The sequence below is a fragment of the Siniperca chuatsi genome, linkage group LG5 (genome assembly GCF_020085105.1).
Source record: "Siniperca chuatsi isolate FFG_IHB_CAS linkage group LG5, ASM2008510v1, whole genome shotgun sequence".
Lineage (NCBI taxonomy): Eukaryota > Metazoa > Chordata > Actinopteri > Centrarchiformes > Sinipercidae > Siniperca > Siniperca chuatsi.
Window position 1 is genome coordinate 31,252,775 of NC_058046.1, and position 13,558 is coordinate 31,266,332.

A 13,558-nucleotide genomic window follows, 5' to 3' on the forward strand; every position below is an offset into this window, starting at 1 on the left:
CTCCCTCCAAAGCCACTCCCCCAAAACACATTGTCATGCACAATGAGTGCACGCAGGCAGACAGACAGGCAGGTAGGCCAGCCAATTGATTGATTACAGGCTTATTACAGCCCTGTGACAGCCACAGATAGCCACAGATTTTTTCTCTTTTTTTCCCCAGAGCTTTTTATTTATTGATTGCTGTCGGGATGTAAAGAGGATTTCAACAAATATAAAAGAAAATGCTTCTGAAATACATTACGTACCCTAGGTGCCTAGCTTTACGCTTTTTGGGTGTTATCTATAGTAATAATAATGGTCCATAATTATGTAAAATTGCATAGTTTTACGTCAACGGCAATGGCAAATATTAACGTAATATCCTTTAATAAATTAAAATTTTGCAAATCTCAGTAGTGTGCAATCAACAAATACCTAAAAATGAGGGCCATGATTACAGGACAAGATCATGTGGAGTTCAGAAGGTTCCCTCAAAGCAGTAGATCAGTGTCTTCTTAAACCAAGCAGCATAAAGTGCAAAATCCTCATACTAGAGTCCTGGCTCAACCACCAGGAAGTCAATGTGGTCCTTCTCTTTAGTCTTAAAGGCCTCAGCGATGATCCGGGCAGCATCCTTGTGCTCCCGACCTCTTAGGAAAATGCCGTTGACCTCCAGGATGACCTGACCCACCTTCAGCTGGCCGCAGTTATGGGCCGAGCCTCCTTTCTGTCAACAGGGATATGAAGGGAAGGAAGGAGGGAAGACAGACAATAATTTGGCATATTTAGAAAGATAGCTCCATTCAATGACAGATGAGTGATTATTGAGTAGAGAGCCTGTGTGTTTGCTGTTGTTATACTTACTTACAGTACAAGGCAACTTTCTGACGGTTTGATACAAACTAGGGTTGAAGGTTTTCCCAGGAAAATATCACTCTTATCTTTTTATCTACTTGTTTACTGTAGTTGCAATATTAGAGTTATCTTCTGCACTTGATGCTACACCTGTTGACGAGTCCATAGGGACCACTGAGGACATATCCTTGGTAATGTATAGGGGAATTTGAGACAATGCCAATTTCAGTTAAATTAGTATAAATAAAATATAGTTAAGTAGTTAAGTTAAATTAATGAATACAATTATTATTATTAATGGGGTTGTGCTGGGAGATTTTGGACTCATGACCTCAGTATTTCTATAATCCTGGCTACAGGCCTGCTTGTTGAAGTAAGGGCTTAATCATGCAGGCATCCTGCATGATTAAGCCCTTCGTTGAACTGCCTGCATGATTTTCATTTACAAATTTTGCCCTCTGCTTCATTCACCATTATTCTAAAAAATATTTTGCCATACAGTTGGATGAAGTTGCTATTTCAGCATAAAAAGTCATTTTAAAAATAACCACTGCAGCTGAAAAGATCCACTTACATTACTGCAATAATGACATGTCAAGGTTGAACTTCAGTATTAAGCTTAAACAGTTGCTTTGTTAAAGAGGTTTGGAGATAGCATCTTTGTTTCCATGCATATGACGTGAACACACAGGCCCACATGCTGGAAACCCTGTGTTCCTGTAGGTATTTTGCCTCTTGGAAAATTGAGTAGATTTTGTTGAAAATTCCCAGGAAATATAGGGATATAAGTTCCTGCTATTCAGCTCTAATACAAGTGAAAATATAATGGCTGGTACAATATAGAATAACTAATAGTGTAATAAATGTAAGGTTCAGTGAACATAGGTTGATTGATATTTCTCTGATGGCACTGTGTTGTGAGACTTTGTCAAATCTTTAATTAAATTAAAAATAATTGTACATTTGGGAAACTGTGGCATGAATGGACTAAATTACAGCAAACTCAATAAGTTGCGATAATCAATTTTTTCAATATTATAATGGCTCATATGACTGCGTGTAATGTAAAATGTGTTGCTTGTAGTTTCAAACCCACAGAGAATTATCACCAACTCTGCAGTCCCCTTCAGCTCTACAGAGCTTTTGAGTATCATTTAGCTTAGCTCATTGTTTTGGTTTCACTGCCACGCAAATTCCACTCTCATCAACCTCATTTTCAGTGAAAAAGCAATTATAAACCCAATGCACACTACCTGCTGGCAGAAAGACTACTAGCTTGTGAATAAAGTCAGCTAAAGAGCCAGATATTTTACTAAGGAGTTGTTGGGGACCAAACCAGAGCTACAAGGAGAGTGAATATTGGACTTGCATTCATCAGGTGGCCACAAACATGACTGAAAATGAAGGCCAATTGTTTGCTAACACATTCAAAATAGAAACTTTTAGAGGCGATAATATGTCAATGTTGTGTTTTCAGCGTGTTCCACTGCCCCTAAGTGGCCAATGCAAATCAATGAATGCAGCTTTAAAATACTGGAATTGTCAGTAGATTTTACAGGTCACAGTCATTCCCAGTTCCTCTTTGAAAATGATATTTTCTTCCATTTCTGTAGTTTAGATACATTTATAAAGTCATCTAGTTTAACTAGTGAGCTGCTTTCATACTTGACATGTAGAAAGATTGGTCAGCTGTTGAAGAAAGTGAAGGATCTGAGTCGATGACTGAGATGAGTCATTTGTCAGTCTGTGTGTGTGCACGGTGATACATGACCATTTGCTGTTCTAACAGAGCCACAGGGTTAATCCATCTGTTGACTTATTTGTATTTAATATGTTATGCAGTTGTAAGAAAAATGTATTTTATTGTGAAAGGTGCGCAACAGGATGTAATGTGTGTGTGTGTCCGCCATCTTGACAAAAAGAAGAAGTTCGTGGTGCTGTGTTGCAGCCAGAGTTCAATAAAAAAATGTGAACTCTTAAGTTCCAGCAATTGTCATCATTGAGAAGCTTTCACGTCGTAATACCATCTATCCATTCACTGAATCTTCCTCCACTCAGGACAAACAGGATAACGGATTCAATTTAATCCTAAGCGCTAAACATGTTTTTTTGCTGTGACATTTAATTACAAAGTAACAGCTGAACACTCTCCACTGCAGGGCATACAGGCCAATAATAATGAATATTGATTCTGCAGACTGCCAAGAAACTAAGGTAAGGTAATGAATTAGACACACTCTGAGTTGCTTCGACAATCATCACTAATTTGCCTATGAGCAAGGCATTAACCTCAAGCTGCTTCAATGTAGCAGTTCCTAGTGGCCCAGAGGACAAACACGTTACAGGGTTTCAAGCATCCCAACAGGCAACATCTGTGTTTTCAGTTCAGTTACAACAGTTCAGTTCTGCTAATACTTGAAATTTCCAACATATTTCAAAGGAAAGAAAGGGGGAAAAAAGATGGTCAGCTCTTAAAGAGAGTCAAAGATATGAGATTTGATGACTAAGATGAGTCATTTGTCAGAAGAATTTTTTTACGTGTGGGAGTGCAGGAAACTGGAGCAAATTTTGATGCCAAACACACTTGTTCCAGCCAAGCAAAACCAGGATTAATCACAAACCATAAACAAGGTTGTTAAGTAAACATACAAATTTTCTGTGTTGTTTATTGTTCTCACCTTAACTCTTAAAAAAACAACCCACATGTTGAAGTGAATGGGGTGAATGAGATATGTAGTTGAAGCGCTTTGAGTAGTCAGAAAGACTAGAAAGGTGCTATATAAGTATAGTCCATTTACCATAAAAAAATCTGGGGGTGTGGAGAAAGAATTGAGCTTGCAAGACATCTGTAGCTCACACCTCATCTCTGCTTGAGGCTAGCAGCTAGAGGCTACATTACCACCTACATTAGTAGACAACACATCCAAATCTCCGAATGAAATTTTGGCGGTAGAGAATTGCATTGTCGGTAGAGTAGACGCCAAGCTTTGACAAGGAAGAAGAATGTGGGGAATAAGAAGGACGATATCTCTGGTTCTGTTTCGTTGATTTTGACCTTCTTTTTTTTTAAACAGCCCATCATGAGTCATAATATATAACATAATATATATTGACGAATGGGGACGTTTTTGACATTCCAGTCACTGATACCTCTTTGTACATTTGGGAAAAATTTTTAATATTACTGTAAATATTGTTCATATGGATTGACCACTGGGAACATTTTTGATATGGGGGTCACTGATATTTGTTTGTACATTTGGGAAACCACTGTGACAAACTGGAACATTGTTGATTATTACTGTTATTAATGTCCATATGTAATATATATTGACTAATGGGGACATTTTTGACATTTGGGTCGATTTTCTTGAATATTGTTCAATGCGAAATTGTCCAAATCTGGGGACCCTGACAGACCTGTTCAAAAGTGTGCCAGGTGTCAATAAGAAAATTGTCACCAATCTGCCCAACTTCAACAGAGTCCATTCTTACACAATCCTCAGTTGATTATTCCATATACAAGCTTTTTTCCCCTCTAGGTGCCATAGAGGGGATTTGGTCACGTGGGCTTGTTCTAGACCCCACCCACACTGTTTGTGCAAAATCAACTTGACAACCAAGTTTAGGGTCAGGTTACGGTTGCAAAATGTCATTTGCCATCAATGTAAAAGTATGAAATTCAAATATGTTCCATAAAACAGGCTGCTCTTTAAGTCTGACTTGGTTCCCCAGGAAGATAGTTAACCAAAGGGCCTACAGAGTCAGCCCTCCACATGCTAAAAGAAGGTTCAGAGACAAGGTGCTTGGTGCAATTTTCAAGTCAATAGGGCCATTATTTCTGAAATTATGGCCATATGAAAATTGTTATTTGGGAACATTTCTGACATTCGGGTTGACATTTGGGTATAACCTACCATTCGTTTGTCCTTTCAAAATTTCCCATTCAAATGTATGAGAGGTGTCACGTGTCGCGCGCAGCAATGCTACATGCTAGAGGGTCTGAACAAATATGGCTGTGGCCCATTTGGGCCTGGCAACAACATACTAAAAAAATCAGGGCTCTGGCATGTTCAGGAAAAAAATCTCTCCAATCCTCCCAACTTTCACAGAGGGTGTAAGAATAGTCACATCTCACCCCATTGTCACTTGATTATTGGTCATGTGGGCTTGTTCTAGGCCCCGCTCACACTTTGTGTGCAAAATCTGGGATCTCTGGGACGTTTCTATGAGAAAATATGAATATTTGAAATATGAATAAAAAAACATTAGTGAACATGGCAACCTCTTGACCTTTGTGCAGGTTTTAGGCACCTTAACATGCACACAGGACCACCAAATTCATGTCAGCTCTTCACTGCAACACCAACTTTCATCTGGAAAAGGTTCCAACTTTCTAGTTGTATCACACAATATAATAATTGACACAAGGGACACTGAGTGACCTTTTGACCTTTGTGCAGGTTTTTAGGCACCTTATTCATGTCAGATCTACACTGCAACACCAACTTTCAGCTGGAAATTGTTGCAAATTTCTAGCTTGAGTATAAAGAGTCAAGAGAATAGAGCATTCCGCCTTCCTATGTGGACAGCCCGCTGTGTAAAAATGTTCCCATTTGTCTGAATGGGATTTTGTGGTCCTAGTACTCTGTGGGGTCCTCCAGTAACCAGGTCTGGGGCTCAAGGCTCTAAATGCCCCAAGACAGGCTGCCTTGGGAGATTCCTTGGGAGATCTCCATCAATTGTAACGAAAAAGTTTCCCCTCTGGGATCAATAAAGTATTTCTGATTCTGATCAGGCTCTCCCTCCTCTGCATGCCCCAAGACAGGATGTCATTTCTCGGGAGACCTCCATCAGGCTCTCCCTCCTCTGCGTGCCCCAAGACAGGCTGTCATTCCTGGGTAGACCTCCAACTAGCTCTCCCTCTCCTTTGTCAAAAATGTTCCATGGAGCTCTCTGGTTTACCAAATGTCAAAGACCTATTAGTCATTTTATGTTGACTTTTTATTCATGACATTGATATATATGGTTCTCTGGACCAGTGTCTGAGCTATTCTGAGCTCCCAGTGTGACAAGGTCTGCCTGGCCTCCTAACAAGTGGTGCCTTCATCTTCTGGTGTCCTCTCTCTAACCCCAGGTTGAGCAGAGGCTGAAGCAATCACATGATTTCACTTAGTGGTCCTTGTACACTTACACATGTGTAAATAACAGAGACCCCTCTTGAATCCTGAACTGGTTCCAGCATTCCAAATTAATGCAGAACCAGTACCAACCTATTAAAATGCATGTATTAGCTGCTGACATCTGGGAATCCTGACCACTCCATTCAAGTGTGTGCCGAATGTCAAAATATCTGGAATGGACAAATTCTGATATTTGGCATACTTTTGAATGGTCGAACCATGTTCCCAGGAACATTTTTGACACAGGGTTTGACACTCGGTAGCGCTTTTGAGACCTGGTTTGACAAACAGGAATCTTTTAGAGAAACGGGAACATTTTTGACATTTTGGATGCACCTTCTGTCAAAATGTTTCCAAATTCCAAACCATTTGTCAAAAATGATCCCCCTTGTCTTTCGGTCTACTGCCACCTGGTGGCCAGTTCGGCATTGCTGATAAATGGGAACACTGCAGCGAAAAATCGTAGCTCGGGCACCGTAAGTCGTACCAGAATGCTGTTTTTTCGTAGGGTCCCAGCCAAAAGTTCATGCGGATCGCATCATGTCCTGATCTTTGGGGGGCCCCATTTGATCATGACAGGACTGTCAATTTGGGAATCTGAGTTCCCTAACCCATGAATGAGCGAGGTTGCTAAGTGTCAGAGTGAGCCTATGGCATGTACGGGTCCTTGTCTGCAAGCCACTGCAAATATAACATCTTGCCTGCCAACTCCCTTTCAACTTCTCTGTCAACCTAGCTGTTTTTTTAAAAAAAGGCTAAAAAGGAATAAACCAGTTTAGTTTAAATCACACATTTCAGTCTCTTTAACACCAACAATAATTCCAATGGCTGTGTGCAACCATTCGGAATGGACTGTACTTGTATAGCGCCTTTCTAGTCTTCCAACGACTCAAAGCGCTTTACACTAAATGTCATTCACCCCCATTCATACACGGAGGCTACCATGCAAGGTGCCAACTACTCCCAAACTAATCATTCACACATCAATGGCACAGCCTTCGGGATTAGGACACTTCGACATGTGGGCTGGGGGAAGCCAGGGATCGAACTGCCAATCTGGGCGACCCGCTCTACCTCTAAGCCATAGCCACCCCGTAGAGCAAAGTGAGCTTTATCAGATTACAGCCCCTTGATTTGATGGGAATATAATTGGCTATTCGTGCATGTATTCATGGGCAATGTCACGTTGATTATAGGGGACATTGTGTTTGATGAGCCGCTAAATGACCAGCATACTGACTGACATTCAATGTCATTCACTGTCCTGAGATTCAGAGGCAGGTGAAAGGAGTCATTGTTATGAAAATCACTGCAGTCACAAAAACTCCTCAAGGATGCCCTGCTCATAAGAGAGACTAAGAGGGGGGTTGGGTACTGCTGAGGTGATGAGGCTATAACTCATTCAGTGATTAGCTGATGTTATCGCCTCTCATTTTCAACCACACTTCTGTTATGAAAATGTACCTCTTTGCTTGCTTTTTACTTTGTTGGACTTAAAAAAATGCGAAAGGTGTCAGAGAGAAATATCACCAGGAGGACTTGCATTTGCAGATTGCTTTAGAATGCTGTCTCTGCAAAACAAATGTAAGCTAATAATCAGATGCTGAAGGAAGACAGTGTTTCTATTAAAGCAGAAAGGGAAATGTTAATGCACTGGAGTGAATATTTCCTCTGCATAATTCAAGTAATGTACAGTATTTTTTATAGAAAAGACACTGAACATTGGCACAATGGCTTTGAAGCAAATCAGCCAAACCCTATTGTATTGCTGTCTCACCTGAATGGTGACTATGCGTGGCAAAGGTTGGTGTGTGTTGGCTCCCCCCTCTATGGCGATGCCAAGGGTGTTGGCATTTTTCATCACTCGTACCAGGGTAGCAGTGGGTGCTGGGACCGGTGAGCCAGTCTGCTGGGACACAAAGTGAAGAGGGATTAGGAGTAAGAGCAATTGAGAGAAAAGTTGAATTATATATTGTTACCATTGCAACATTTTGTTAATCTAGATCCTTGTCACCTTTTGGCAGAATTGGGGGGCTACCTCCGATAATTGATTTAACTTTCCGGGAACTGACATTCCGATAATCAAGCTCACTTCACACAATGATTGGTCAGGTGTGAAAGTAGGTTAATTAAACTTTTCACTCAAGTTCTCTTTTTTCATTCTTCCCAGAACTACTTCTGTAACCTTACATGCCTACAACTGCATGCAACACTACGAATGCTTTTGAGAACAAAAAAGTCAAAAAGTGTGTGCTGTTATCCCTATTTGCACAATTCATTGCGCCTCAGACCTCTCTATGATAACAGGCTTTTCACCCTGCCTTTGAGTCTGGCCAATTGTAATGCAGGATTCTGCTTAACCACACGTTTGGATACTTGTTTAGTAATGCTAACTGATGATTTGTTTTCAGCTGCAATTACTTTGTCCAAATTAGCTGAATGTTAAAGTGAGCTAACTTTAGCTTTGTTTGGCCCAGCAAAAGCAGCGTCTGTACATGTATATGGTTCAAAGCAGTGTTTGCCACTATTAATTTTCGATTTGATCCTCAAGGCCTTGTAGCTGGCAGTCTATTATGCACATCAAAACATACATACGTATTGTTTTTTGTACCACTTCAGAGTACGAGGCAATAAGATAGAGGACCCACACACAAAAAGGAAGAATATAGGGCACTGTTAAATGAACAGGCTAACAGCCTATGGCTAGGGCAGGAAGGCAGGTTGCAGACAGCCATAAAGTCAAAACACATGTAGTAGACCACAAGCTGGTGTTGGGATTCAGGTAAGGCATGTTTGGTTATTAACAAAATATCAAAGATATTCATGAATATTAATAAATTAATATTAATATTATCAAAAGAAGGATTAATAATTACGGGGCACCACCCTGGGATAACGGACAAATAACCAAATGTGAAAAACAGTCTCAAGGTAGTTGTCCACCTAAAAATGCTGAAATTAAAAGTACTATCTTACATTAACAATTTTGGACAGTGAAGGGTGAAGTCTGAGCACTGATTGTCGCAACCAGCTGTTATTACAACACGCACACACAATAACCACAGGCAACTGCTCTTTAAAAGATACAATGTGTTTATTTAACATTAGCACTGATTAACAATCAATAATCACTATAATCTTATCCAAACACAATAAGCGTACAACAATCAGCAAGCATATACGAATTGTTTGTGTGTGTGTGTGTGGGACAATAGAGACGGGGGGTGCGAGGAAGACGGCAGATGTGACCACGTGGGTGGTCATCATGCACAGACCCAAAATGGCGGGCAGACCCGCAAGCCTCAAACAAAGGGGAGAGTCTGAATGGAGGAAACGCTCTATTTGTCCTCAAGTTAACGTGGAGCGTAGCTAGTTTTGCTACCACGCTATCTGGTTTGTTTGCGATGTGTGTGTAAGTGTATATGTACATGTAAAGGTGTGTGGGTTAGTGGAGAGGAAAGAGAAATTAAAGCACACAGAGTAAAGCACAAGAAATCTCAAATGCCGTGGCAGAGCACAATAGCTGTTCCTTTATCACACAGTAACCCGGAACCCTTGATAGCAATTTAACGTGTTCGGTGAAATCTCAAGGCTCGGATACTGACCACGCTGTTGGCAGTTCTATCGGTAGAACTATTCCATCGAAATGCAGCAGAGGAAAGCAGTAGCCGACTTTTGGTGGGAAAGAGAAAGGCTCAGCGGCAGTCTTTCTCTCCTTGAACGCTCTGAGTCACTATGGAAGCATCGAATCATAAAAGTGGGCTTGAAAAATTAAGAAAAGAGAAGAGCAGAGGGACAGGTGGTTAGCGGTCAGATAACCTTACTCCTTTACAGGGTTGGGGCTAGTCTGTGGAATGGTTGCTGATCTCTGCATGGAAGCATGGCTGCAGCTTCTTAATGTATTTGTACATCACATGTGCAACAATTGCCGTAATGATCCAGCCACTAAGGAGAAGCCCGAGGGTGATTGCACTGATTGGGTGTTCTTGATAAGATGACAACCTGCTTACATGGTTAGCAAATGTGGTCGTGAGCCCAGTCGGTTTGAGACGAAACTGCAGGTTTTGACCTCTGAATGCATCCATAATCTTAATCTGAAGTTGAGTTGATGGAGTACAATATCATTAATACGTACAGTGCATATTGGTGAAACCATTAGGAACACCGTCTTGTTTGGAAGAGTTAGCTTAGTAGTAACTAACTTTATAATATTATAAAGAGTACGGTCCTGCTCTATAGGAAAAGTGCAATGAGAACTTCTGTTATGAATTGGCGCTATAAATAAATAAATTGAATTGAAAAGCTGGACCATGGTGGTCGTAAGACATTAATACTTCTGATGGTGGGTGTACTAACCAGCCATCAGCTGTCAACTCGTTCTACTCGTGTCTATCCCTTCGTCCCTTATGGACATGCCACCTTGGCCCTTTTGTTTGGTATGCCAGGCTCTCAAGCTGCAAAGTTAGCTAGTTACATCTCTAATAAAGGGGTTGCTTGGGCACACCCAGTGAATGTCTTTGGTCCTAGTGCATAGGTTTAGATTGGGGATGAGGTAGAGCAAGGGGTCTTCATCATGTTAGGCAACGGTTGGCGGCATCCTCAGATGGACATACGTAAAGTTTATTATTATTATTATTATTATTATTATTATTGTTATATTACATGCGTGTTGCCTTTCAAAAACCTACATTCAATACAGATTTAGTCGGTATACATTTGTATACATATACGTTATTATATAATGGGCAGATTGAGGATAAATCCTATTTCAAGGTTTGAGATTGGGATTGCGTTGCTGAGACTGTATGCCAGATGTACCTGTGAAGGTTGAACCACTGTAGTAGTAGCTGATTTAAGGATCTGCTCAACAAGGTCCAGGGAGACTAGATAGACTGGAATCCTTTCGCTGCTCAAGCTGTTGACCGAGGAGGTTATTTCTCTGATGAGGTCCTGCATTAAATCTCTTACTACTCGCATGTGATGTCTTCCTTGACAACTTCTGACAGGTTCTCTAGGGCATGCAGGGTGTTATTAAGGAGAACAGAGTGTAAGTTCACGGCGACTACAGTACCCTGGAAGGTTTTGCCCAGAGTCTGTAGTTGTTCTGTTGAAGGAGGAGTCTCTGTTGGATTTCTGGCATTTCCTGGTCAAGTACACCCATGCGTTTGTGAAGGCTAACTGAGTTGGCGGCTGAAAGGTCAGTAGAAAACAGTCACCCAATTGCTGACGCGAGCAAACCACCCAGGAATCATTTTGGCCAATTCCTGCCACTGAGGTCCTCTTCAGTGACCAAGAATGTCTGTAGCTGTTTGAAGATGTGGACTGTTGTTTGTTTTACTTATTCCACAGTGTCTGTCTTAGTCTGCCCTTGGTTAATCGTGGGGATAAGCAGATGTGTTTGTGGTACACGTTCCAGGGGTGTAGGTGTAGATGGCCTCTTTGGATGTAGAGTCCACAACAGGTGATTAAGAGCTCAGGTAGGACAATACCGGTTGGTGGGCCAGGTTCGACCACATCAATGGTCAGGGTAACTCTTAGACTGACAAGAATGCCGAGGGAGGGCATCCAAGGGAGCTTCATCCTGAAACAAAGTTGGATTACTATATGGAGAGAGGGTGTTAGGAGTTAGAGCATGCTGACAGGGTGAGTTGGAGCATGCAGCTATTTTATAGCTCTAATGGGAGGTGTGGCCTTCTCCTTGGGGGGAATGTGGCTTGGAGGTGATTGCACATGTTCACCATGTACTGGTGAGCCGTGTACACAGTTGCAACGCTGACGTCCTCTGGGTGATACAAGAGGTGCAGGGGAAGAGTCATTTCCCTCCCTCCCACTGGTCCTGATGGCCATCAGGACCAGTGGGGGGTCCTGATGGTGTATGTATGATGGTGCGGTTGGGACACCCAACTTGATTAGTGACTGAGGGTGATACAGGATGTGGAATTTTACTTCTACTCCCAAGATGTCACATAAGTTGGTCAAGACACTGGAGGTAAAATAGGTGCCTCGGTCTGAATCAACCGAGAGCAGTAGCCACCAGCGACTGAACACATGGTTGAACAGCAAGACTGTGGTTGTCATCGCCGTGTCATTAGGTGCCGGGAGGCATTTGACCCATTTCGAAAACGTGCACGTGATGGTGAGGAGGTACTTGTTACCTTGCGAGGATTTTGGGGCTGGTCAGATCCAGTCGATTTGATGATGCGACCAGGGGAACGTAACCCCCCTTCTCTGGAGTGGGGCATGGTCCAGTGGTCAACATGGCTGGAACTGGCAAAAGACCAGGCATCCTTAGACATAGGATTTTGTATCGCAGGCCATTGTTGGCCAGTAAGCCACCTGCCGGAGGGTCTGGAGAGTGGCTTTTTAGCCCCAGTGGCCCCCAACAAGGGAGTCGTGTGTGTGTGCTAACATGACCCCCCTATGGTTTGTTGGGACAACCCAACACTTTACCATTAAAGGTGTAGACCAGCAGGCCTTTCTCTAGCCTGAAATGCACCTGGTTGAGGCAGAGAGCTTGCTCTCGGTTGACTCAGTTGAGGTGTCCTGTGGGGCCCCTGGCGGTGGAGGGTTCAACACCAGCTGTCGTATAGCTTGAATAGCTTTTTCCTGCATAGCAATCAAGTCATCATCGCCGGGTTTGCAACTCAGGTGCCTTTTTCAGCACCAAGTGTAGCTAGGTGGTCGGCCTTGTCATTACTGTCCTTATCGAGGCTGGAGTTTTGGGAATGACCCTTGACGTTTTTCCAGTACACGTCATTCCCCGATCCGTAACAAGTTGGTTGCAAGCCAGGAAGAGTTTGGAGTGTCCGGAGTGAGGTCTTTTTACGGGCGTTTTTCATGCCGTTTCCCTTCCAGGTAGGGAAGTGAGAGACAAAGCTGTGACAAGCTTAACTGGAGTCTGAACAAATCACCAGCTGCACAATAGCCAACTTGGCAGCTTGTTGGAGGGTGAGCAGGACTGCAGCAATCTCCGCATACTGACTCGTCTTGGGGACTAGTTGGTAGTGGCTCAGTTAGTCATAATAATGGTGATTCGAAGGAAGCACTGGCACAGTGACCAGTATGGACTGGGGGCCTGCCTGCCCTTTGCAGTCACAGAGTTGGCACTGAGCCATTTGTTGGGGCTTTGATGTCTTGGACCGTACTAGACCGTACTCTTTATAATAATATTATTTACAGAGACCCAACAAATCCTTTCCACTTGTCTCCTTCTCTGATTTGGACCAGGTGGTAGGCATTCCTGAGATCGAGCTTGGAGAAGACCGTGGCTCCCTGGAGGGGCTTGAAAGCAAAGTTGACTAGTGGTAGAGGATATTTATTCTTTATGGTGATGTTATTTAGACCACGAAAATCAATGCAGGGGTGTAGAGTCTTGTCCTTCTTAGCAACAAAAAAAGAATCCTGCTCCTACTGGGGAGGACAAAGGATGGATTATGCCTGCATTCAGGGAGTCTTTTTTTCTGGTCGAGACAGATTGTACAGTCTGTTGGTGGGGAGAGGCGCACCAGGAAGGAGGTCAATGGCACAGTCATTGGGTCGGT

The 13,558-nt window shown here is 42.5% G+C and overlaps 1 protein-coding gene across 2 annotated transcripts in view; it reads right to left on the reverse strand.

Moving 5' to 3' along the window:
* The window catches only part of LOC122875935 (whirlin-like), a 137,340-nt gene continuing 123,782 nt past the window's right edge, over nucleotides 1-13,558 (reverse strand). The window contains exons 10-11 of one of the 2 annotated variants that reach the window (XM_044195633.1): nucleotides 7,795-7,923; nucleotides 1-706 (exon numbers count right to left, since the gene is read on the reverse strand). In XM_044195633.1, the coding sequence (XP_044051568.1) occupies nucleotides 530-706; nucleotides 7,795-7,923 (306 nt within the window). In that variant the 3' untranslated portion in view covers nucleotides 1-529. The remainder of the gene's footprint in view (nucleotides 707-7,794; nucleotides 7,924-13,558) is intronic. The other variant, XM_044195634.1, reaches the window with a different exon arrangement.